Source organism: Xiphophorus maculatus, chromosome 21 (assembly GCF_002775205.1).
Source record: "Xiphophorus maculatus strain JP 163 A chromosome 21, X_maculatus-5.0-male, whole genome shotgun sequence".
NCBI classification, from domain to species: Eukaryota; Metazoa; Chordata; class Actinopteri; order Cyprinodontiformes; family Poeciliidae; genus Xiphophorus; species Xiphophorus maculatus.
In genome coordinates this window covers 16354520-16378098 of record NC_036463.1, presented here as the reverse complement: position 1 = coordinate 16378098, position 23579 = coordinate 16354520, and the positions used below count along the sequence as shown (strand labels likewise).

The 23579-nt window shown below is 42.6% G+C and overlaps 3 protein-coding genes across 4 annotated transcripts; 2 read left to right on the top strand and 1 right to left on the bottom strand.

The window, feature by feature from the left end:
* Positions 1-1018: 1018 nt before the first annotated feature.
* On the top strand, positions 1019-12033 carry dcaf11 (DDB1 and CUL4 associated factor 11). Of its 2 annotated transcripts, XM_014470479.2 has the most exons (15): positions 1021-1225; positions 1555-1806; positions 3481-3608; positions 3839-3957; positions 4134-4198; positions 4343-4443; positions 5219-5365; positions 7118-7172; positions 7524-7592; positions 7799-7856; positions 9083-9268; positions 9373-9526; positions 10483-10635; positions 10744-10850; positions 11132-12033. In XM_014470479.2, the coding sequence occupies exons 2-15, from the start codon at positions 1568-1570 to the stop codon at positions 11210-11212; spliced, it is 1662 nt and encodes a 553-aa protein (XP_014325965.1). In that variant the 5' UTR covers positions 1021-1225; positions 1555-1567; the 3' UTR covers positions 11213-12033. The 2 variants fall into 2 exon arrangements, with proteins under 2 accessions (XP_023182156.1, XP_014325965.1); XM_023326388.1 differs by having other exon boundaries at positions 1019-1225; positions 7118-7592.
* Positions 12034-14628: 2595 nt separating this feature from the next.
* On the top strand, positions 14629-17409 carry fitm1 (fat storage inducing transmembrane protein 1). Its single transcript, XM_005803682.2, has 2 exons — positions 14629-15022; positions 16015-17409. Exons 1-2 carry the CDS (start codon positions 14736-14738, stop codon positions 16685-16687), a joined length of 960 nt encoding a protein of 319 aa, XP_005803739.1. The 5' UTR covers positions 14629-14735; the 3' UTR covers positions 16688-17409.
* Positions 17271-23250, bottom strand: psme1 (proteasome activator subunit 1). Its single transcript, XM_005803649.3, has 12 exons — positions 23122-23250; positions 21364-21409; positions 21046-21078; positions 20881-20943; positions 20651-20752; positions 20038-20095; positions 19616-19713; positions 19463-19531; positions 19295-19362; positions 18123-18177; positions 17888-17974; positions 17271-17516 (listed from the first exon to the last, which is right to left on the bottom strand). Exons 2-12 carry the CDS (start codon positions 21400-21402, stop codon positions 17436-17438), a joined length of 753 nt encoding a protein of 250 aa, XP_005803706.1. The 5' UTR covers positions 21403-21409; positions 23122-23250; the 3' UTR covers positions 17271-17435.
* Between the last annotated feature and the right edge of the window lie 329 nt (positions 23251-23579).

Here is a 23579-nt window from a genome sequence, read left to right as displayed (position 1 = left end):
AGGCTGTAAAAGACTTGAAAATCCAGGATGTACTTCAAAGTCTTGCGCTGTAAGTACAACAGGGGAGCAACAGAATAGCGTGCACACCCCGTATGTGTGAGGCTAGGGGACCACCACCACCTGGGAAGAGCTGAAATCTGGGAATGCTACTTGAGACTCCCTCTGAAAATGCACATAATTTCCCCTTCTAATAGCTCAAAAACTAAATATATTTGAATAAATGCACAACGGAAACTGACGTTGTGCGGAAACAAAAGCTATATCTTCTACTGGCTGATATTTCTGTTATTGAGGGAACACATAAACAGCGCCAAAGAAAATGAATTGCTATTCTGGATTGGCTGTCCACGTTACTGGCTCATGTAAAAGCCCAAATACATGCCACACTCTTCAGGATTTATTTGAAAAACCTTTTCAAAACATTATATTGTTTTCTTTCTATATTTATTATTATTATTATTGTTATTATTAACAATAATGAGAGTGTTATTGTTATTATTATTATTAGGATTATTATTTAGTTGTAATAATATTTTTCATATTATAGTAATAAATATTATATACAACAGTAATAACATTAATAATAACTAATAGCAATAATAATAATTACTATATAATAACAATAATAGTAATAAAAATAATTTGTATTTATTTATAATACTATTATGATATAAAAATAAATAAATATAATAGTAATAACATTAATATTAATAGCTAAGCAATAATAATTACTATACTACTACTACTACTAATAATAATAATAATAAATAATCGTTAATAATAACAATATCTATTATTTTTATTAACTTTGTGTCCGTCTGTCATGAAGAAGCTCAGTAAAGGTTGTGGAGACAAATATAATTTGGAGAGAAATTCACTATCTGTTGGTAATAAAGTCAGACGTGTTGTTTGTAACAAGTGTTGCTCTGATTCCTAATATTCGTGTTATCCCGGTGACGCATCGGCGAGGTGTAAAAGTTCTTTGGGCTCTCGGGTTATGTGACGACAGCTGGTCACGTGACGCGCAGGGTTTTTTCACACTTTTGTAAACAACATGGCGATTGACGGAGTGGCCCAGCTTGCCCACTGATCAAACACCGTGCTGCTGTCAAAGCCCAGCACTGCGTGGTCGACCGGGCTGAAAATCCGGACCCAGCTAGCGGACAAGCCCCCGCCGGAACCAGCAGGAGTTGGACCGACGAGCTGTCAAGAGGACTGCCCATCGGTAGCTAATGTTATCGTTAGCAACTTTAGCTAACTCTTCCAAATCTGCATCGTTTTCTGCAGCACATACACACAGGATACATGTGACGGTAGATTTTATGTGGCGAACCACATACTGTAGGTAGTTTGGGTTGAAGAAGTCCAAAGTAATCAAGTAACTTGTCAAAGTGACTCCTTTAGATGCAGCCTGACATTACCTAACGCATCTTTTTATATATATATGATTTCCTCCTAATAAACACGGTGTTCTTCACCTGACCTCTGCAAAACTAAAACCCGAAATTGCCCCCCCACCCAAAAAAATGTCTCCTAACTCTCTGTCTCTGCCAGGCCCTCCCAGTCTATGGGCTCGCAGTCCAGTTCTGGGATGTCTTGTGGAAGGGGCTCTTCCAGTGGCAACCCAGCAGACCAGTCTGAAGCAGCAGAACCGAACCAGAACCAGAACCAGAACCAGAGCAACAGCAGCAGCAGCGGCAGCAGCAGCCGAGGCCGCAGGACGGCTGACAGGCAGCAGAGCGACAGGCAGTCCGCTTTCGAGGAGGACGTTGATCTAGCTGAAGTGCTGGCTTACCTACTGAGAAGGTAAATGTGGCAGGAATTTATTTATATACAACAACAACAAAAAAAAAAAACAAGAGCAAAGTTTGCATTATTTTGTTTGTTATTTATGAAGACACTAAGAATAATTTGACAACTCACGAAGACGTTCCGTTACTGGAATCTAACTGTAAACTCACGTAAGGGGCACTAAAACGACCTACTTCCTGTTGGCTTATGTTATGTAGGTCAGCTGAGTCAAGATGACAGAGAATCCCCAGAATCCCAATAAATGAAATTGTGAATGGCAGGGCTGTCACTTTCACGAGACTGTAATCATAGAGCTTTCACATCTGCTACGTCTTCTGTGTGAACGTTCTCCCAGGTCACAGACGCACACACATCGAACAACCTCACAGAGTAAGTGCATGGAAGCAGACAGTCTAATCGATAATCACACCAGCTCATTCCTGTAACGTCACGAGGTAATAAATCAGTATGACGTTTATGGGTGTTTAGTCTTAATTGCATTTTATCTGTATTTTGTTTTCTTAGTTTAGGGCCCATGAAAAACCACCCGTTTTCCGAGCTCGTTTGTGGCGCGGGTCGCGACAACCTACGTTCTGACTGAACGTTACAAAAGAATTTGTAATTAAATCCCGTTCTAGAGTGTAAAACTACTGGCTTGTTCACACAAGGCATGGCTTCGCACCACTGCTGATTTAATTTAATGGCTGTAATTGAATCGCAAAATAGTAATTTTATACTTGTTGACTCCTTTGCTGATATGCTTGTTTGGATTTAGTCCCTCAAAAAAAAAAAAAAAAAAAAACCCACAAAAAAACCCTTCTACCTCCTCAGTTAAACTTTACTTCCTCTAGAAGTAAAGAGATAAAGAAAGTTTTAAAACTGATAAAGCTAAGTCAAATGAAACGGGGTTTTGAGCTTTTCTTTTGTTTGTTTTCCTTACAAACAAGAAGTAAAAATATTCCCACCTCACGATGCTGCCACTACCACTTTGCCACTGATATTGTGCGCTAACGGTTTTCTTTCCCAGGTGGTGTTTTCCCCTCTATAGCAAAAAAGTAATTTGATCTGATGTGAGTGGAGCACCTTTTCCTAGAGGTGTGAAACCGCAAGCTGGACCTAAAAATAAACTAAACTAAACTAAAATAACACATTTACAGTGGATGTAATTTCTGCTGTGATGAATCCAGCGTTCTCCTCACTCCTCTTTTGTTTTCCGTGCGTGCTTCCAGGAACCTCCGGGACCTTTGCGCTCCTTGGCATTGTCTGCCGGAGTGAGACTCCGGTAGACTGAAGGTTACATTTGTACGCACTCATGACATCTGGAGCATATCAGCCAAAAGCGATTGCGCCGTGGGCAGTCGTTTTGCGATATTATTGTTACACAAACTGATATCCTTCCACTTGACAACACTGCTTTACTCTATTTTTGGTCTAGCACAAAAACATGTGACAAAAAGTGAAATATTTCAAGGTAATATGCATTATCGTCACCTCAAAAGGAGTAAGTGTGACGTTTTTGCACTTCTCTGCTTTTTGAGCGCCTCATTGTTCACCTTTTTAACAAAGGAAAGCAATAAAATATATATACAACATAATTTGTATGAATTACTCTATTTTTGGTGGATCGGTTTAGATTCCCTTCAGTATTTATGCCTTGATGTTGATTAATGTTGACCTTTTTGTGTGCAGGGGCCAGGTCAGAGTGGTCCATGGCCATGAAGCTACTGGACTGCAGCTGGTCCAGTCATACTCTGACTCCGATGAGGACAGCGACGGAGCCTGGGACGGGCGGCTGGGCGACCGCTACAATCCGCCAGGTAATCTCCTCACGCAGCTCCGTGTGAGCCAGCCAAATTCTCGTTTTGATCTTGCATAATCGGTTGTCCCCGTTTTCAAAACTGCAATTTTTTTTTTTTAGTACTCATGTAAAATCATGTTGACCCCTGAGTAGAAAGTTTAGGAAGGTACAAATACGCTGATTTGTATGTTTTAAAAGAAGACGGCTCCGGACTTTTCTGCTTATTCGACTGCGTTTCTTTCTGTCCAGTGGACTCCCAGCCCGACACACAGGAAGTGGACCGCAGTGAGATCCGAACGCAGATCCTCCTGGCTACTGCCTCGTCCGCCTTGAAGAGCCGACACAGTTTCACCCACATGCTCACAGAGGTCTGACCCCGAAAAAAACATGGCAAAATATCTGCTTTAGTTCAACTTGTTTTATTTTAAACATGATTATAAATCTATATTTATACTTATATAAATATATAAATTATATAAATACATGTTGTGTGTGTGTGTGTGTTTGTCAGGTAGTAATTGTTTATTAACGGTTTTATGCCCAGAGAGAACAAGGCAGATGTAGAGGCTCCAGTTTTTCCCATGGAGAGTGCAGCCGTATCCGCACACAGTGAGTATATTCCCTCCCCCCTCAACAAAAGACAATGAAAATTGGTAAAATATATATATATATATATATATATATAAACTATAATTTGATATTTATGCACTGGACACAATGAGGATTTTTCTGACCCTTTTTTCTTCCTTGCAGTTTTCTGCCAAACTACGTGTCCCACAAGGATACTTACCTGCAGAAAGCTTTTTGTGGACTGTACAGTGAGGAGGGCAACATGTTCCTCTCCGCCTGCCAAGGTAAACAATACGGCTTCTGACATGAGAACCCAGAGGAAATGATCCTGGAATCATTTGCAGTTCTTGTTTAAAAGTCTTTTTTTTTTTTTGCCCCCCCTCCCCAATTTCTCATTTAGTGCATACTTCTGTTTTTATTAGGTTGCTATTTTGGAAGTAAACAACACAGCTGCCACCTTCCTCCCCAGTCATTTGATTTTATTTGTTTTCCTCATTAAAAAGCTCATTGTTGATGTGCTGCTGCAGGCATTGAAGTAGGAGCCTAATACTGGCTCGACTGGGGTCCTGAATCTTTTATCTTTTAAATATAATTGGGACCTAAAGGTCCCTGAGCGCAGAGCGAAGAATGAATTAGCCAGTTTTTACTCAAAGACGGTTGAGTGTACGCATTCGTTAATCTGCACTTCACAAAAGAGATTAAGAATACTGAAGCAAAACGTCAAGATATCATCCAGAAAGTTAAAGCTGGGTAACGCAAATGGATTGCGACTCTTGTAGGATACTGCCAAATTAATTTAAAAGATGGGTAAAAGACGTCTTGGAGTGGCCATCGCAAAGTCTTCATCTCGATCTCAAAGAAAGTTTTGTGTGCGAGTGAGGCGGCCTTCAAACCCGACTCAGATACACCAGTTCATTCAGGAGGAATGGGCCAAAATTCCAGCAAACTATTGCAATAATAATACTAAATAGCAATATAAAAGTAATGTGTCATTTCCTATACTAGACCCTGGAAATATTTGAGTTTTAGCAGTGCAAATATATGCTGTTTGTCTTGTAGACCAGAATATCCGCCTGTACGACACCACCAGGGGGCGCTTCCACCTGCAGCGGACAGTGAAGGCGCGTGACGTGGGCTGGAGCGTGCTGGACGTCTGCTTCACTCCGGATGCTCGCAATGTGCTCTACTCCAGCTGGTCTGATTACAGTAAGGCTAGCTGTTTTTAATGACCACAAGTGTACGTCGAGACAAACGGGAGACGAATTTAAAATTTATCTAGCTCCAAACCAGTAAGACACCTTTGATACGCACAATTTCAGGGTGTTTAATGTAAAATGAGAAATGAAACACTGTTACAACAGGGAATGTATTTCCCAAGTTTGGTCAACATGTCTGGTGTTGGCGCGTTTTTTTTCCCACGTCGGTCGGAGTTTTCTTGCCAATTTCTGAGATGCGGTTTTTGGCGAGGCTTTGGGTTTACTGGTTGTTGTCGGTTTTGACTTCTCTTTAAGTTGCACATAAAAGAGCAGCTCGGAAAAATGCGATTCTGTTCTTGTTGTGAGTCATTAATTGTTTAGATTTAATGCAGAGAGGCAAAGTGCTGTTTCTTAGCAGAGCAGTTGCCGTAAAACAGATTTTACTAATAACCGAGAGCTGTTTGAAGTTCTGATGCTCACACATGTTTTACAGATGATGTTGTTCGGATCATGACTCGTCCCATTCCTCTGCTTTCCTCATCCGTCTTCCTGCTGCCGAACTTCAAAGTGCCGTTGCTAAGGGCGAACGTTTCACTTTACGGGGCAGCTAGGACGATATTCCACATCAGTTGTCAATGTGAAAGCGTGCAATTCCCGCTAATCCACCTCATTTGCTTTTGCCGCTTCTCCTTAAATAAAAATAATCATTAGTCATTCAAATAATGAAGTCATCAGAATATAAATGTGGAGCTAACTGATTTGATTTAAAACAAGAAAGTAACATTCTTGAAATATGAAAGTATAATATGAAAATATTATTTCATATTCAGAAATAATATGAAATAATATTTCATATTACCGAAATAATATGAAATATTCATTATTTGTACAACATATGTTTATTAGCTTTTTGATTTTGAAACCCAAACCTAAAGCTGCGTTAGGTAACTTTTTGAAAAAATATATATTTTGACATATTTATTAAAAGTGTCACTATGTCATGACAGTATGAGACCGATAATCTGTGGGAGGAAAAAAAAAAAAAAATCAAGCTTCTTCACCTTGTCCCTGTGGCCCTACTGCCATCTGCAGAAAAAATACGGCTGAGTCAGAAGCAACCAATCAGAGCGAGGAGGAGGGTCATAGTGCTGTCAACCAATCTCTTGTACAAGTTGCAGCTGCGCTTACCGTTCCAGGAAAACTTTCTAATCCGCCGTCATCGGTGGCCATGCTAACTAGCCTAGCCTTGGCAGGCTCCGCTGTGGGGAAGGAGCTGTAGTGTAGCACAGAGCAAGGTGGCGGATGTGAGCATCAGCATGATTGATAGCGCTAAGACCCTCCTCTTGACTCTGATTGGTTGTGTCTGATCCGACTGTGTATTTCTGCAGATGGCCGGACTTTCTTTTTCCTATATCATTGGTCTCATATTATTTTGTAATGACAGAATTAACAAATGTGTAAAAACGCATATTATTATGCTGTAGCTTTAAGCAAAAGTCATAGCCTAGATGCCGATAAAGTACGGTTTTCATACAATGACCTTTTTTTTTTCTCAAACATCCAGATTTGTCTTTTTAGTAAACGAATAAGTCAGGGTGAGTGGTACACTCAGGAAAATGCAAAAACTGTTTTTTCTTGTATAAACCTCGCTACGAGCTACCGATAGCTATCCCATGCATATCCCGAAATCTTTTATTCGACTGGCGCGATAAGGAACGTTTGGTTCTCACGTTCTCCCTTTCTGTCTCTGTCTCCCCCACAGTTCATTTGTGCAGTATAGATGGAGACAGTGAAAACCACACCGCCCTGGACCTCAAGTTAGTGTTTCCCCTCATAGTAACTTATAACATTACGAAGCAGGTAATCTATCACTCCTTACCCGCCTGGCCTCCTTCAGCTCCCCCTTCATTTTCCACCCGGATGAATGACGCCGTCAGCAGCTGTCGCCCCATCATCCGTCCTGTCCTTCCTCTCCGTGTGTGTCTGTGTCCCTCTGTCCAACGCAGAGATCATTCATTCGCTGTTTTTTTAATTGAAATAAAAATTTTTTGTTGTGCAATATCACTTGGTAGGCTGCGTGGTTGGGGTTTACTGCTTTGCGATAATAACGTGTGTGTATGCGTGTGTTTGCGTGTGTGTGTGTGTGTGTGTGTGTGTGTGCTCTGCAGTCCAGATGAGAGGAGGTTCTGCGTGTTCTCGCTGGCTGCGTCAACAGATGGCAAAGAGATTCTGGGCGGGTGAGTCCAACTCGCTGTCACGCGTCAAAGCAGCAACGGACAGACGGCGCTGAGAGCTCTTTTAAGAAAAATTGAATCCATTGTTGCAGCTGCTTGTCTTGAGGGAGCGCCTGCTGCTTACTTCACCAGTTGATAAGGAAGGATGTAAATAGCTTGGAAGTCTGGAGCGAGAATGTATTCAGTGTTTCCCCGTCTTGTGTTTTCAGAGCAAACGACGGCTGCCTTTACGTTTTTGATCTCGAGCAGAATAAGCGAACATTGAAGGTGAGTGAAGGTCGGCGTGCTTGTTTCTCATTTCGGGTGAAGTCGGACGTGAGCATCTATTCCAAACGTTGCACATAGGAAGGACTGATTTCACCATCAGCTGTGTGAAGTGTGGTAGTGAAAGTATCATCCTGTGGGGATGTGTTGTTGGTTGGGGAAACGGGGTTTATGGGATGATGGGTGGAGCTAAATACAGGACAATCCTGGAGGAAAACCTGTTAAAGGAGCTACAATGGAATGGATTAGATCAAAGCATATTCTTGTTATTACATCAAAATACTGTAATTATTATTATTATTATTATTAACAATAATAATAATAATAATAGTTTCAAGCTTAAATCCAATGGCGAACGTCACTTTCTCCTGACTTTATAATTGGAGACAGATAAACTCTGGCTTCTCGTTTTGGTCCTATTGCCATCTGGAGAAACGCAGGGCTCCCAGTCAGAAACGACCAATCAGAGCCAGGGGGAGGGTCTTAGTGCTGTTAATCAATGTACACTCGGCTTAATGTGCTAAGGGTGGAGAAACAACTTGCCTTTCCAGGAAAACTGTTTATCCTCCATCATCGACGGCTGTGCTAACTAGATAGCCACAGCACATACGCGTTGGTGATTGACAGCATTAAGACCCTCCCCCTTGCTCTGATTTGTTGTTTCTTAGTGAGAACAGTTGACCGTAAGGAGAAGCCAGAGGACCTTGTTTTTTGTTGTTGTTTTTCACACATTATCTGTCTCGTATTATAATGAAAGGACATATTGACAGTTTTAACAAATATGTAAAAAAACAAAACAAAACATATTGTCTATAAAAGTTACATACTCCATCTTTAAATATTGCTGCTCTGCATCTCTTCTGACTGAGCTTAATCTATTTCGCGAAGAAGAATGGCACGAGCGCGTAACGTCTCCTCCAGATGTACAACGCTGGCACAGAGAATGCGCTTTCTGCGGTCATCTGTCAACCGAAGTCTCCCGCAGTGTCAGACTTTTCTCCAGTGACTAGTCACGCTGCTCCACAGAGTGCAGCTCAGGATAAGAACCAAACTCCCTCACCCCCACACCTCAGCTTCGCTCTGCGGAGCAGTCAGTAGGTGACTCCCACCATCTGCCCCATCACCGTCTGAGTCCGTCCCCACTTCTATCTCTGTTTGGATTATTACGTGTCGGCGCTTCGTGTTCGCCCACGATAACCAGCCCTCTCTTTCCCCGCACCCTTCCTCAGATCGATGCCCACGAGGACGACGTGAACGCGGTGGCGTTCGCCGACAGCTCGTCCCAGCTGCTCTTTTCTGGCAGCGACGACGCTCTGTGCAAGGTGTGGGACAGACGGACGCTGCGAGAGGACAGGCCGCAGCCCGTCGGACAGCTGGCCGGCCACAGAGACGGCATCACCTTCATCCACAGCAAGGTGGGCGGCACTGCTGGTCCGTCGGCCCAAAGCATCAAAAAAGCTGAGCCGTTTCTGATGTTCAGCTTATGCGCCTCGACTCTTGGTTGCGTTTTGTGTGTCAGGGCGACGCTCGCTATCTCATTAGCAACTCGAAGGACCAGTCCATCAAGCTGTGGGACGTCCGGAAATTCTCACCCAAAGAGGGTTTGGCTGCCTCCCGCCTGGCAGTCACCCAACAAAACTGGGACTACCGCTGGCAGCAGGTTCCCCAGAGAGGTGAGGGCGGGGCTGAGGGGACGCACTTTAGTAAATTAGAATGTCGTCTAAAAGTTAGTCAAATGTAGTAATTCAGCACAAGAACACCCCCCAAACTGACTTGTGCATTTAAATCATTTAGTTCTATTAATTTGGATGATGAAAACTGAAAATTCAATTAGACCAATTAAAAAGAATAAAAAGATGGGTGTTCCCAGAGTGCTACTGCCAAGTGATGAGTGGAAGGAAGAAGTCTGGCTAAAGGAGGGGCAAGAAGAACAAGAGATCACTGCAGACCTGAGAGGATTGTGAGGCAAAACCCCAAACCTGTCGCAATTAATCAAATAATCAATTAATTGCATTATGAATAAAAATGAGCTTGATCATCTCCATTGTGATGATTAAATATTTTTTGAAGTGCAGTTTTCTTTACAGATTCATCATAATCAATGTTTTACGGTTTTGGATGCGTGGGCTTTTTTTTTTTTTTTTTTTTCATTTTATTCATTGTTTTTGTTTGTTGTGTTTTATTTTGGACATTTAAAATATCTTCCAATTCCAGTGTTAAGCTTTTGTTTTCTTTTTACAAAATTAAAGTTTATTGACCCTTGAGAGGGGAAACTTGCATTATTATATCTTCTTTATGTTATGCCTTCAAAAATGGCATCAAAACAACGATATTATCGTTTATCGCAATAATTACTGTGACGATTTATTGTCTAGCAAAACGCGTTGTTGCAAAAGCGATTTCAAGTGTAACGAATCCCTCATTATATGATTTTAAATCGAGTTATTCAGATTAGTTCACTTTTTTTGTAATCATTTGCAAGAAAATACCTTGTTGAGAAAGAGCGCAGCTTGATAAGTTTAAATGGAAAATTCAGATCACCTGTGTGAGGACTCGTGGAAGTCGGAAGCATGCTGCGTTTTCCTACGTTAAAGCGTACATTTTTTAAATCCGTCTTTTGGATTTGCAGCCCTGAAGAAACACAAACTGACCGGCGACACCTCGGTGATGACCTACCGCGGCCACGGCGTTCTGCACACGCTCATCCGCTGCCGCTTCTCGCCGGAGTTCAGCACCGGGCAGAGGTTCATCTACTCCGGCTGCTCCACGGGAAAAATCGTCAGTGAGTCCTCGTCCCTCTTGGCGTTCCAGTGGAAAAAAACGCCGCTCTTCCTCTTCACGAGGCTGACGAGTTGCTTGTATGCGTGTGCGTGTGTGTGTGTGTGTCCAGTCTACGACGTCCTGACTGGCATGGTGGTGTCCAGGTTGTCGGGTCATGACGCGTGTGTGAGGGACGTCAGCTGGCACCCCTACGATGACAAAATCATCAGCAGCTCTGTGAGTCTTGTGCACGCAGACAGGCATCGCATCTAAAGGAAGCCATTTTAAAAGTTAGCAGCCAAACTTTAGAAATGCTAATATAGAAACATAGAAACTGGACCCTTTGTAAAATGGTCTTGAGTTGAAGTATTCTAACCAGAATTTAGTAACCTGTAAATGTCCTAAAATACAGCAAGCAAGTTGACAACATACGTGACAAAAAAAAAAAAAAAAAGAAACCCACAAAACCCAAACTTTGGACTTCGTATTAAATCATGTTTTTGAAATTGTGTCCACAGTGGGACGGAGCGGTGCGCATGTGGGAGCACAGACAAACCCACCCGCTGGAGGAAGAGCGGGAGAGGGAAGAGAAGAGATGAAGGACGCGATGACGAGGCCGCCCCCGAAACGGAGGCTGCTGGGAGTTCGGAAGCTCAGACGAACTGTGACCCTTTTAATTCAATGCTGGATGTTATCGATCACGAGGCTGGCACGGCTGTGGGGTATTGCCTCGGAACGGCTAAATGGTCGCACCTTAAGAGCGGCTTTGAACACAAAGGGACGTCCTCTTGTTTGTTTTTGGATCTTTGCCCCCCCCCCCCCCTTTTTTTTTTTTGTCTTGTGCAGAATAAACCAGGCGACGCTTTTCGACTTAACCCGACCTCTGACTGCGCTGCAAAGTGCTGCAGTCAGAGCGATATTAAGACGTAATGATAAGTTAGTGCTTAATAAGTTAGACGTGATGGATATTGCAGGGAGAAAATGACGATGATTCTGTATACATGTATAGTATTTTAATGAGATGTGCATTGCGGGGGACGTCGGTATTTGTTTTCATTTTTGCTGTGATGAGATTTAGACGCCCAAAATCCCAAATATTCCGCCTGACGATAGATTTTTCTCTCCACCAGTCTGCAATACGACCAGCTGTTCCAAAATGGCTTTTTATTTATATATATTTTTTTTTAAGAGTGATTTTTTTTTTTTTTTTTTTTGTTAGGCAGTATCAACCTGTGATATATTTCAAAGAATTGAACATGCGTGATATTGTGCTGAAAACTGACCCGGGGACGTGCTCATGGTAAATATCTCTCACACTGATCTGTATATGCAATTTTCAGGTGTTTATAAATTTCTCCAAGTCTCAGTTTCAGACAGTTGTTTTACAGCGTCAATAAAAAGAGAATTTTCTTTGATTGTATCGCAAAGACTGTCACTTTGTACTATTAAATGTTTCTTCGTGGTTCTCGGCAGCAACGACGGGCTTACGCACGTAAATGCAATTTGATTTGCCCGCAAAAAAACATCTCAAACGAGAATATTAATTTAAAGTTAAGGGAAGTTAAATGCTTGAACGCTGCGAGAAAAGTATTTGCCCCCGATGTTTTGTTTTTAGATGTTTGCTTTTTTGACATACTAAAAAGTTTTCAAATGTAAAAAAACAAAATCTGGTTTTAAATGGAAAATTAGTTTTTAGAGTATTTGAATGTTTTAAAAGGAGTTATTTTGTAAAATTGACATTTTCGAGCTCTATTTTGTGGCTAAGCTGATCATATGACCTACTTCTCTCAGGCTAATGGCGGTAAGAATGGTTGTAAACAGCATAACAGAGAAGCAGTGTTGTGCTGAAAGATGGTGTGTCAGAAAGAGCAGGGGCATCTTAAAGAGACAGAGGCCAATTTCAAAACTGAAATAAATTAACCTTTTGATGATTTTCTAAGTTTGACATATCAACAAATGTAGACACTAAATAACTTGAAATGCAAAATTTGTATGAAATTGTCAGATAGTGAAAACAATCCAAGGCAGATATTAAGGCACCTTAAGCAGGATTAGTAATTACTTAACAGCACAAGGTTGTACAAAACTGATCTACTGGTTCACTCCCTTCACAAATAGGTGTTAGCTTCTAGCACTGCTAGCATATTAAGCTAACCACATGTTGGAGAAATTGCTTTAGGGAAAAATAAAAGCTAAGCTCACACAGTTCTAAATAAAAGCACATATTATCTGAGTTTCAAAAATTTCATTACAATGTACGTATGTACCGCTACTTGGTCCTCAATTGGCCGCGTGGCTTTTTCCCCATATCAAGACTACTATAATATTGTTTTGATGAAAAAAAATGTCTTCAGTCAGACGCAGCAAATAAAAACAACAAGGTAAACAGACTGAGTTGATGTAGCACTTTTCTAGGCTTACTGATCACCCAAAGCGCTACACACCACAGCCACATTTCACCTATTCATACACCAAAACACAGACCAGTAGGCAACTTGGGATTAAGTGCCTTGCTCAGAGGCACAGCCACATGTGACAGGAGGAAGCTGGAATCAAACCAAAACTACTCTATATTTCTACATAGTCCTGCTCTTCCTTTAGGACTCTTTGGTTTCTTGCTGTTTTTGTGGCAGAAAGCCATTTAGTACTGGATAGTATGGAAAATGCTCCCAGCTCCCAGCACAGGATGCTTTTGCACTGGGGGAAGCGTGAGCATTTGAAAAGAAAAAGTTCTGTCGGTTCAGCAAGTGGTTATTAACTTTTCTGGTCAATAACTGCCGCATCGTGTCAAGGCATGTATTAAGTATGTAGACAGACGCAACCTGGACTGAACCATGTCTAAGGATATTCTAAACATGTAACAAGAGAGCAGAAGCAGGAGTCTGACGCAGGGCAGCTTTCATGCAAGAACCGCCGCTTCCTGTGGGCCTGCATCCTCAAAGCAACTCCAACACGTTTAGTTGGTGGTTGGCTATCTTCTGCATCAGTTTTAGAAAGCGTGCAGGAAGTGTCGAAACTGTATTCTGCGGCAGAAAATAGCCAGTAGAGGGATGTATGGTGATTAGATCTAAGCTTTAGGTTTGAAGGGTAATCTGATTGCACTTCAAACCCGGTTAAAAAGTCACAGGACCTGAACCGCCATTCCGACGCTTCTCTGTTCTGAAAATCTAATTTGTCCAATTTCATATCGCTGGACTAATTGTGCGCTTAACCAGGGGGGGCTGCTAGAAATGCGTCCGACAAACAGTAAACAATGAGCGGCCGGCCGCAGCAACCACAGCAAGGAGGCCTGAAGGACACTGAAGTGGCAGCCATGCTGCAAGCGCGCTAAAATTAGACTGAGATTCTTTGGCGTGGCTCATTTATTTACGCCCACTGTTCGAATCGTGTCGAAAACCCCACCAACTTCAGTTTTTCTTTCGGTCTGAAACGTGTTCAGCTGCCAGAGAATGAGTCTGTAAGCTCGTCGTGGGAGTAGCAGGCCCGGCTGACCCTGTTTTTAGCACAGGGATCTAATGGAAGGAATGGAAGTGGTCAGTTGTTGTTTTTTCTTTTGCTCAGAGTTTAAAAAAATAAAATAAAATAAACGGCTTCAAAGGGTTGTAGTCTGATGTCCTGCACTGGAAATAAAAAGGCTGATAGCAAATGTGCTGTTTGCTGGAGCAAATTGCAGGCCTGCAGCAAATGTTAACCTAAAAATAGGCAATTCTATTAGAGAAATGAAAGGAGAGTCAGAAAAAGAAGACAGATTATCCATGTAGGAGTAATTCTTTAAAATTTGACAGCAAAAATGAAAAGAAAATAAGAGGAGCAAAGGGGTGTCTAGTATTCTTAGCTGTCGTGTCAACACTAAGAATTGGTGCTGTACCACTGCTTCGAAAAAATAATGGGATCATTATCAGCAGCTTGCATGGACACGTCTCCTCTTTCAGCCTGTGTTCAGATGGGGGTGGGGGGATTTTAAGGGTAAAAGGGGGCAGAGGTGTTATATTTTTATATACCATGTGGTCTGCTGCATGCCTGAGAGCCACAAAGTGGGACTGGTGTGCCTTCTATAGTCAAAAGAGAGACACCGACAGGACACCAGCTTGTTAAGCAACAAAAAACAGACCATCGATCTACATGGATCCAAACAGCAAAAACTCCTGGACAAGCTTCGGGGCAGAAGTCAACTTGGAAAAGCTGCAGAAGGTAGCGGCGGAGCTGATTCTCCCGGGCAGATTCATCCTCAGACCTCTGAGTGCCGCTCTGGGGTTCGTGACCCGCCTGCTGGCCTGGGTTTTAGGATGCAGCCTGGTCCGGAGGCATTTCCACCTCATGCTGTCGGGGCTGGTCCTCTTTGGGCCTCTGCTGAGCTTCTGGGTGTCCAAGTACAGCATCTTCGCCAACGGCCACCACTACCTGTACAGGTGAGAGCTTTCAACGACAAAAAGTGATTAGCTTTTGGTTCTAATGCGAGTGATTTATGGGGACTGTTGGATATGAAAGCCGTATTGGCTGAGAAGCAAGTTGATGAAAAACAGGGAAAATACTTGATGCATAAAGTCTGACGATAATGAATGGAATATGATAAAATAAAATAAACGGCTTAAAAGGGTTGTAGTCTGATGTCCTGCACACTCAAGAGTGTATAAGAGGGTAAAACTAAAATTGTAACTTGGTAATTCAAGTTATAAGGAATGCTATTCATGCTGAGAATATTGATTTGTATTCAAATTGATTGATTAACCTTGAACAGTGGCGTCCCCAAAGGGTGGATTAATGGGGGCCATGACCACACATCCGCCCCTTCAGAGAATCATGTTAAATCATGACATAAATGAACCCCCTTCTCTCTCCAAAATATATATATAGCTACCTAAAAAATGTTCTGGCCCAGTCTGGCCACTCCTATTAAAATTTTCTGTGGCTAGTTAACCTTAATTATTAACAATAATCTTATACCTACTGTATATTGATGCTTATTTACTAATTTTACATTTTAAACGTACAGATGAATGACTATAAAGTCTGTTTTTGTCCAAATCCAGGGAAGTTAAAAGTGCCTCTGCGTAAAGTAAGGCTACTGGTTTGCAGAGTAATAGTTGAGATTCAGTCATCCTTTTATAACGTTGGACTAGAACGTTTTGAATATTTTATTATCTTTGATTGTTTTGTGTTTCGTTCGAAGATTAGATGGCAAAGGGTAAAACTTCTGCCCATCTCTGCTTCTCACTTAGTGTTTGAATAATCTCATTTTGACACAAGATCAATTTCTAGATGCAAGACATATTTTTATCTGTAGTTTTTTGTCTTTTCATCTGAAACCTGGAATAATTTGGAGCGTCCTGGGCAGGTACGTTTATGTTTTCATGCTATTTTCCAGACTTTTGAGCCATATACTGTCCTCTCCGTGTTACAGAAAGTTCCTCAGGTCTACTTGGGGCTGGACCTGCATCCTCACAGGTTCCTTCGTCGCCCTCCTCTCCTTCTCGGCCCGCCGCTCCGTCTCCCTCACCCTGCGCCACCTCTCTCGGATCGGCCTCGCTGGTCTTCTGTGGTGGGGCTGTCGGCACCTTCTGACCCTATTGGAGGACGCAGCCGGCGCCTGCTACGAACCTCTGGCGCCCGCCCAGGACGCCCAGAGCTCCCCCGCCCTGGGGCAGCCTCTGCTGCTCCTGCACGAAGACCAGAGCAAGGCGTCGTGCCTCAAGGCCAACATGATGTGGCGAGGGTACGAAGTGTCGCAGGAAACGCTCGTCCTCTGCCTGTGCTGCCTGCTGCTTGTGGAGGAACTGTCCGTGTTTGGTCTCCACCTGGCGCAGGAGAGGCGTCTTCATAGGTCCCCTAGCTCTCCGTTGGGAGTCCTCTTCCTCCTCTGTGTAGTTCTGCTCGTCATATGGATGGTCTTGCTCCTGTGTTTGCTGGCATACTTCCCTGCGTGGCCGTCTCAGCAGCTGGGAGGAGCTCTGGGTTACCTGGGGTGGAGGGGCCTCTATCAGGGATGGTACCGGCTAACGCCCAGTCAGGGGTCCCCTGGTTTACCCGGAGAGGGCCTCTTCACCGGCACAGACTCTGATAAACACTCCCAGTAGTTTAGAGGGGCAGTATTATGCATTTTCTATGTACAACATGACATTTTATAGCACAGTCAAGTAACTGTGTTATCTTCAGCTGTTATAAAAATGATACATATATGAATTATGACGTCGAAGAAATTTTACATGCACAATTGATCATCTTGAAATTGGGTCCGTCTCTTTAAGAAGCTCCTGCCACCTTCAGGAAGTCATCAACAACTTTCCACTATTTTCCCCCGTCTACAGTCGTTCTTTAGAGCGTTTCACGTACAACGAGCTCAGCAGACGCTCAGGTGTTGGCTTACTGCTGCTGGCTAGTCTGAAGGAGCAGAGTGGGGGAGGGCCGTGTTCTGGGAGGCAGAGGCTCGGCTGGGAGGCTGCAGCTCCAGTTAGGAGCTGCGTTGAAAATGCGGCGGTCGGTGAGAGCAAATGTTTTTGCTTTTCGAGTGGTTGCCATGGGAGATTAAAGGACTCAAAGCAACACTCCCGGCACGTTTCCGATGAGCAAAAAAAACACAACGTAGAAATTTTTAAAAAAAGTCGATCTTACGTAACACTGCCCCTTTACGTTTGTTCAAAGTAATCAGCAGAACACTCGTAAGAATCCTGTTGCTTTATTATTTTTTTGTAACCTGAAACAACATGCATGCAGCGCTCTGAGAGAACATCATCTCTGCCAGGACGTGTGTGTGTTTTTTGGAATTCAATCAGTGTTACAGAACAGTAGCATGTCTAAAGAAAAAGAAGAAGAAAAAAGCTGGTCTCAGTAGATGAGAGCTTTCCCATCTCCTCTGGGCTTCTTAATCTTGTCGTAGTTCTTGTTAATGATGTCAAACAGCACCGCCTGAGGGGCGAGAGAGAGAGAAACAGCAAGACGAAATGATTACGAGGGAGACATGAGACCCGAGTGAGCCGTCTTCATCGCCAGCATCAAACACGGGAGGAGAATGACTAAGGGGACGAGAAGCACGGGTTATTGGACGGGATAGGGCGTGCTATTCAGTTTAAACACAAGCAAAGCAATTCGTTTAATTGCCTTCCTATTAACTGGGACACCACTGAACGATCGCCCCGCTGCTCGGATGCAGCTGGAATCGTTTACATGCTGGAAATCTGATTCGAAACACAGCAGACGACTGTGTCCTCTTTAATACATGTGATTTACAACATTTTTCTAAATCAGCCCAACAGCAGCGTGGAGGAACGGCGTCTTACGTATGTGTTGCGGATGTCCAAGACCACCAGGCGAAGCTCTCTGTACTGATACTGGTCCAGCTCGTGAACCAGCTGTCTGTAGTCTCCCTGCGACAGAAAGGAGGAGTGAAATTTAAAAAAAATCAAATAAATTAAAAGAGAGAGAGAGAGTGCATGCTGGATTTAAGTTGAAGTTGTCATGTTGCAACCACAAGATTGTAAAGGTTTCTGGCTGATAAACATGACCGTTACTGACCACATGGGGTTGCTTGGAGGCCTTGGCCACGGCGTCGCCTCTCTCACTGTAATACCTGGCGCGACAAACACAAGAGGAGCTGCTCACAAAATGTTACCGGCCTCAGCGTGTCGTCATTTAACCGTAGAATCAAGTAACAGAGACAGAGCAGGAGATCGAAAGGTGACAACCGAGCTTCTCGCAGAGCGCTTGGCTGAAACACTGGATGTTGTCATGGAGAAAAACTGTGTGTTTTGTCTTAGCAGAGACGATTTGCTCCATTCAAAACCTATTACATATTGTATTCGCACAGAATGTGTTACAAATAAAGAACAAGGCTTCACACTTTAAAAAAAGAAAAGAAAAGCCACGACTTTTGTTCTTTTGGACTGTGATAAACTTCTCAAGGTCTGGTTGTCCATAAAAGATTAGCAGCAGGCTAACACAGAGGCCTTTTTGGTTTTTACATCCCGATTCAGTTTTTGCAGAGTTTTCTGTGTAATGTGACTCAAAATTATTTGCGGAGAAATCTGCGTATATTTAAAATGTATATCTAGAGTATTCTCAAAAAAGTGCAGCTACGGAAACAGAAGTACTAAGACGCAATACTACTTGACATTCTATTGGCTGATGTATGCAAACCAGCCAATCCAGGAGCACCATTTACTTTCCAGGCTGGTAATTGGCTAAGAGCAGAGACAAGCAGACTGTAGGTATTAGCTTATGCAGTAGAGTTAAAGACAGTTTCCACAGTGTGCATTAATGCTTATTAAGATATATTTAAAGTGTTAATTATTAAAATAGGAAGTTACAAGCGTTTTTAAAGGGGTGTCCCAAGTACAGTATTTGTGAACTTTAACTATACACAGGCATTGTGGTCTGTTACCCCTACAAACACAGGAAGTAAATAGGGATAGTTATTGATTTTCAGAAAATCTTTGGCTAAAAAACTGTCCCTTTTACATTTTATTCAGATTCCTACGAGTTTGTTTAAATCAAAGCTCAGGGTATCAGAAATGCTCCCCAACAGACACAACCCGACAGTCCTTGTTGTGTTCCCTTCCATCTGTTGATGTAAAGCACACACTTGCAGTCGCAAACTCAGAACCGAAAAGGTTCCAGAGACAGAAGTTAAATCAGCTCCTTCTCATCTTTAGCCAAAAACCCAAAAACACGTTTTAGCTGGCGCTTACTTTGAAATCTGAGTCTGGAATGCTTCGATTTTGGTGCGCGTGTTGGTCAGCAGCTCAAACACTTTCTCCTGTTAACGAGATCGAACGTTGAAAGTTCAGCTCCAGATCGTTCCAACAATGTTAAAAGCATGTATACACTTTACCAGCAGATTTTTGATTGTTACCAACCTGTACGGCCACTCCAAAGTTGTTGCCATCTTCAATCCTCGGGATCTGCAACTGCACCCACATTGACACCTGACAGGAAACATCGTCCGACTCGTTAATTAGGTCCAACAGACCTACAGGAGGTAACTGGAAAGACTAAAACGATAGACTGACTGTGTTGAGCTTCTCCTTCAGAGTCTGGATCTCAGGTTTGACCTCATTCAAGAGACTCTCCACTCTCTCGTTGCTGCAGATGGGACCACAAGGAGGCCCTAGAGGACACGGAGTCACACATACATACTTTAGAGAGACAGAATTAGAGCCGTTTTCTGAATTTAGTTTTGTTCGTTGTTCTGATCAGCAGTTTACAGCGCCTTGGTAAAGTACCCATCCCCTTAACTCCCCCTCTTTTCATTTCCTTTTTCTTTCACTTCCTAATTCTGCGCTACTTTTGTTTTGGCCTGTCACATAATATCCTCATGGAACTACTTGAAGTCTGCAGCTGTAAAGTGAGAAAACGTGAAAAGGCATATGAATGCTTTAGCAAGGCGCCGTGATTGATGTTGGGAAACAGCTTCTCTTTGTCCCAGTTTTACCTGAATCCTCCTCCTCTTTATCGCTGTCTTTGTCCTTCTTCCCTTCCTTCGCCTCTTTCTGCAACACGAGAACGCAAAGTCTCTTGTCAAGCGTTTTTCACCGATTCTCTGCTGAACAGCTTATTCAGGTGCGCTTTACGACTATTTAAAATGACCGTGTACCAACTTTTTAAGCGCATTCGCAAATAAAGATTCCTTCCAAAACTTAGCAGACTGATCATTTTCACTTAATCCCCTGAAAAATGTCGACATCAAATACGTCACAGATAGGATGTAATATTTATTTTTATGTATGGATATTTATTTTTGTTTTGTTTATATGTGGACACCTCTTGTGGGAGTTATCCTGCCGAATTAAAATATTGAAGGGGATTATGCAGCGTCTGAAACAAAAGGCCCACACAACGTTTGGGCTATGAAAGTCCCGCAGAGATTTCACATTGTTGCCATGGCAGCCAAGAAGTCATTTTCAGTGCCGTACTTAAAGGGTCAAAACGAAGATAAAAACGCTGAGCTAATGAGCTTGAAGTGAAAAATTAAAAAAAAACAAAACATTATATTTATGTTATTTAATCCAGGTCAGGGTTGGACACCATTTTTGTTCAGGACCGACCTCCTCCTTCTTCTTGCGCTTGGCCTCCTCTTTGGCCGGATCTGGGATTGGGATGTCCAGTGGAGACTTCAGGGAAGCCAGGTCATCGCAGCTGAAAGATGTCTGCCATAACAATAAAACCCCCAAAAGGGGTGATGCTTTTTCATAAAATACACCATGGATGTTTTTGGTTTCACTTCTAAGAACTTGTGATGAGAGGCGGGGGGTGGGGGAGAAAAAGCTCCTCATACCTTCAGGAGCATCTGCAGCTGTTCAATCTTCTCAGGGAAAAACTTGGACAGCAGCTGCTCTGCCTGTTAAAAGACAACACACGTCAACACAAACACTCAAAAATCACCAAGTGTCCAAATATTTAAAAAAAAAAAACAACAAAAAAATTAAAAATAAAACATCACCTCCTTGGAAAGTTTTTGACAGAAGTCATCCACCTGAAACAAAAATATCACTTTAGAGCTTTTATAGTGACAGCCTGCTGCCTGCTCGGATTATATTTCTCGACGCAACGCCACTGTAGGCCGTGAGGCTAACCTGAGCCTTCACCTGACCTGACCCCAGCCCTTATGTCTGCTAATCAAAGCCAACACAGAGCTGCCCCCTCCACCCCCCCCTGGAGCCCACCTGTTAGCATCACTACCTCTCCGTTCAGGTGTTTTAAAGGGACAGCGCGTTTGAAACGGCTCTGATTAACATCCCATGCTAGCCCCGGAGCTCACCTGTTTCTTCGACTCGAGTTGAATACCCGGAGAAGCCATGTCCGCTCTGCAGATGAAAACTTATTTTAATAGATTTATAAAAGTATGTTTAAGCTTTGGAAAAAGCGATTGAGAAAAGGGAGACGGCGCGTTTTTCACTGTGAAACTCGACGCCGTGCAGAACACGGAAAGTGTTCGGAGTTACTCAGCATAAAGAGCGAAAATGAAAGTAGAAAGGGTTTTTTTTTGTGTGTGTGTGTGTGACAACGTCGTACTTTCCCCCCACTTTGCTGCGAGCGGTCGCGGTGAATTGTGGGCATTGTAGTTTTAAGCCACTACTCTTCCCAGAACAAGCGGTCCTGGCAGGAAAGGCTATTAGAAAACTCCTAAAGGTAAACCCACTCAGAAAAAATGTGAATAAAAGAAGCAAATTTATAATTGCAACCCAAACATAAAATATGCTTAAAGTTCCGCTCCTTGACATATTGTTTAATATTGTTTAAATCTTTTGATTTAATTTCAACAGGACATTAATCAATCACTCCGACAACCACTGTTCAAATCATTTTTAGGGTCATTTCAATCAAAATTGGTCGCACGAAAAAGCGTAAATAAAAACCGAAAAGTATTTAGATAGAAATTAAGTTGCTTCATCCATGAGGAGAATTACCGGGGTGGTTCTAAATGGTAAAACAATTCCTCAAACAATATTCAAGATACCAATGCACAGACTTTGAACCATGAAGGTTGCAGTAGCAGAAGGTTACTCTGGGCGCATTTTTTTTTTTTTTTGTCAACTAAGAACATGAGATTTATGCTTCAGTTCAGAGAGTCATTAAAATTGGTCGGTAGCAGACTGGAATAATGTTTACTTGATTCAACTGCAGCATTGAGCTGACGGTATAAATTCAGTGCAAACACAATGTAAGCATCCTGGCGTACTGCAGGCTGGTGGAGGTGTAATGGTTCCCACTTTAGTTCCCTTTGTAAAAACTGAGCACAATTTGGACTTCACAGGCTGATTAAAACAAAGTAAAGATAACGTGGAATTTCTAAAAAATCTTTTGATTATTATTTATTTTGTATTTTGTGTTTCGCTTTTAGCCCCCCCCCCGCCCCCCTATTTTTTTTTTTTTTTTACTCCTGTGACTCAATAAACCTGTTTAATCAATAAGTTGTAGTTCTGCCTGGTTCCACTTGGTGTCGCTGTTGCTTTCTCGGAGGTTCTGAAGGGGTTTGTGACAAACAGGAGAACATGTAGTACAAACATTAACAGCCCTCGAACAAGCATGAAAATCATTGTATTTGCTTTGTAGCCAGCTCCCATCCAAATTATATTTGTTTCCAGTGTCTTTTTGTATCAGTTTGTCCTTTTAAAGTCACACTCTTTTTTTAAAAGTCTTTAGTGACCTTATTAACACGACAATGGAACTAATGTGAGGAGGTTGAATTCATTTTTAAAGGTATTTGAGGACAAGCTGCAGATCTCTCATGCCAGACTTACGTAGTGGCAGCAATGTAACAACACAACTTTTTACTGAATGCAGAGTTTGAGTTTGAACGCAGCATTGATTGGGTCTGCTGTCGCACATCTGTTGTCACGGGGTCTCTTTCATCAGAACTTTTGTGGACAGAGCTGTGGTTAACCTGCTCCGGTCAAACAAATAAAGGCTCCAGAGAGGACAGAGCCTCCTCCTCTTAACAGGATTCTGCTTGTTTACAGTGCGCCGTTTTATACTACTGCGTTAGTAAGTAAATCCATCAAGATGGATGAATTACCTCTGTTAGATATAATCACTTGCTCTGTGTGACGGGCTGCGGGCGGACCACTCTGTCTTCTGCTGATGATCTTTAACTCTTAGGAATCATGTTATCCAGGGCCGGATCCAAAGAGCAAAGGCTGGACTTGTTTGCGCTGAAAACACAACCTGCTATTGACTTATTTTGACTGGGTGAGTGATTAAAAGCTCACAGAGTTCGGTCCAGTTCAGTTGGGAAATAGCCTGGACAAAGTTCACGTATCTCTAAAAAAAAAAGAAAAAAAAAGTGGGGCACAGAGAGAGGAGGTACACAGAGAACCTTTGGACTTGCTGCTGTGTCGGGAAAGCATGCTATTGCACCAGGTTTGACCCACTGCAGCCACCAGTAGCTACATATAAAAACGGTAGTTTCCTTCCTTTGGGTCCAGTTACATAAAGGTCATCATAGCGAGCAACGTGAACACCATCAGCCACTCG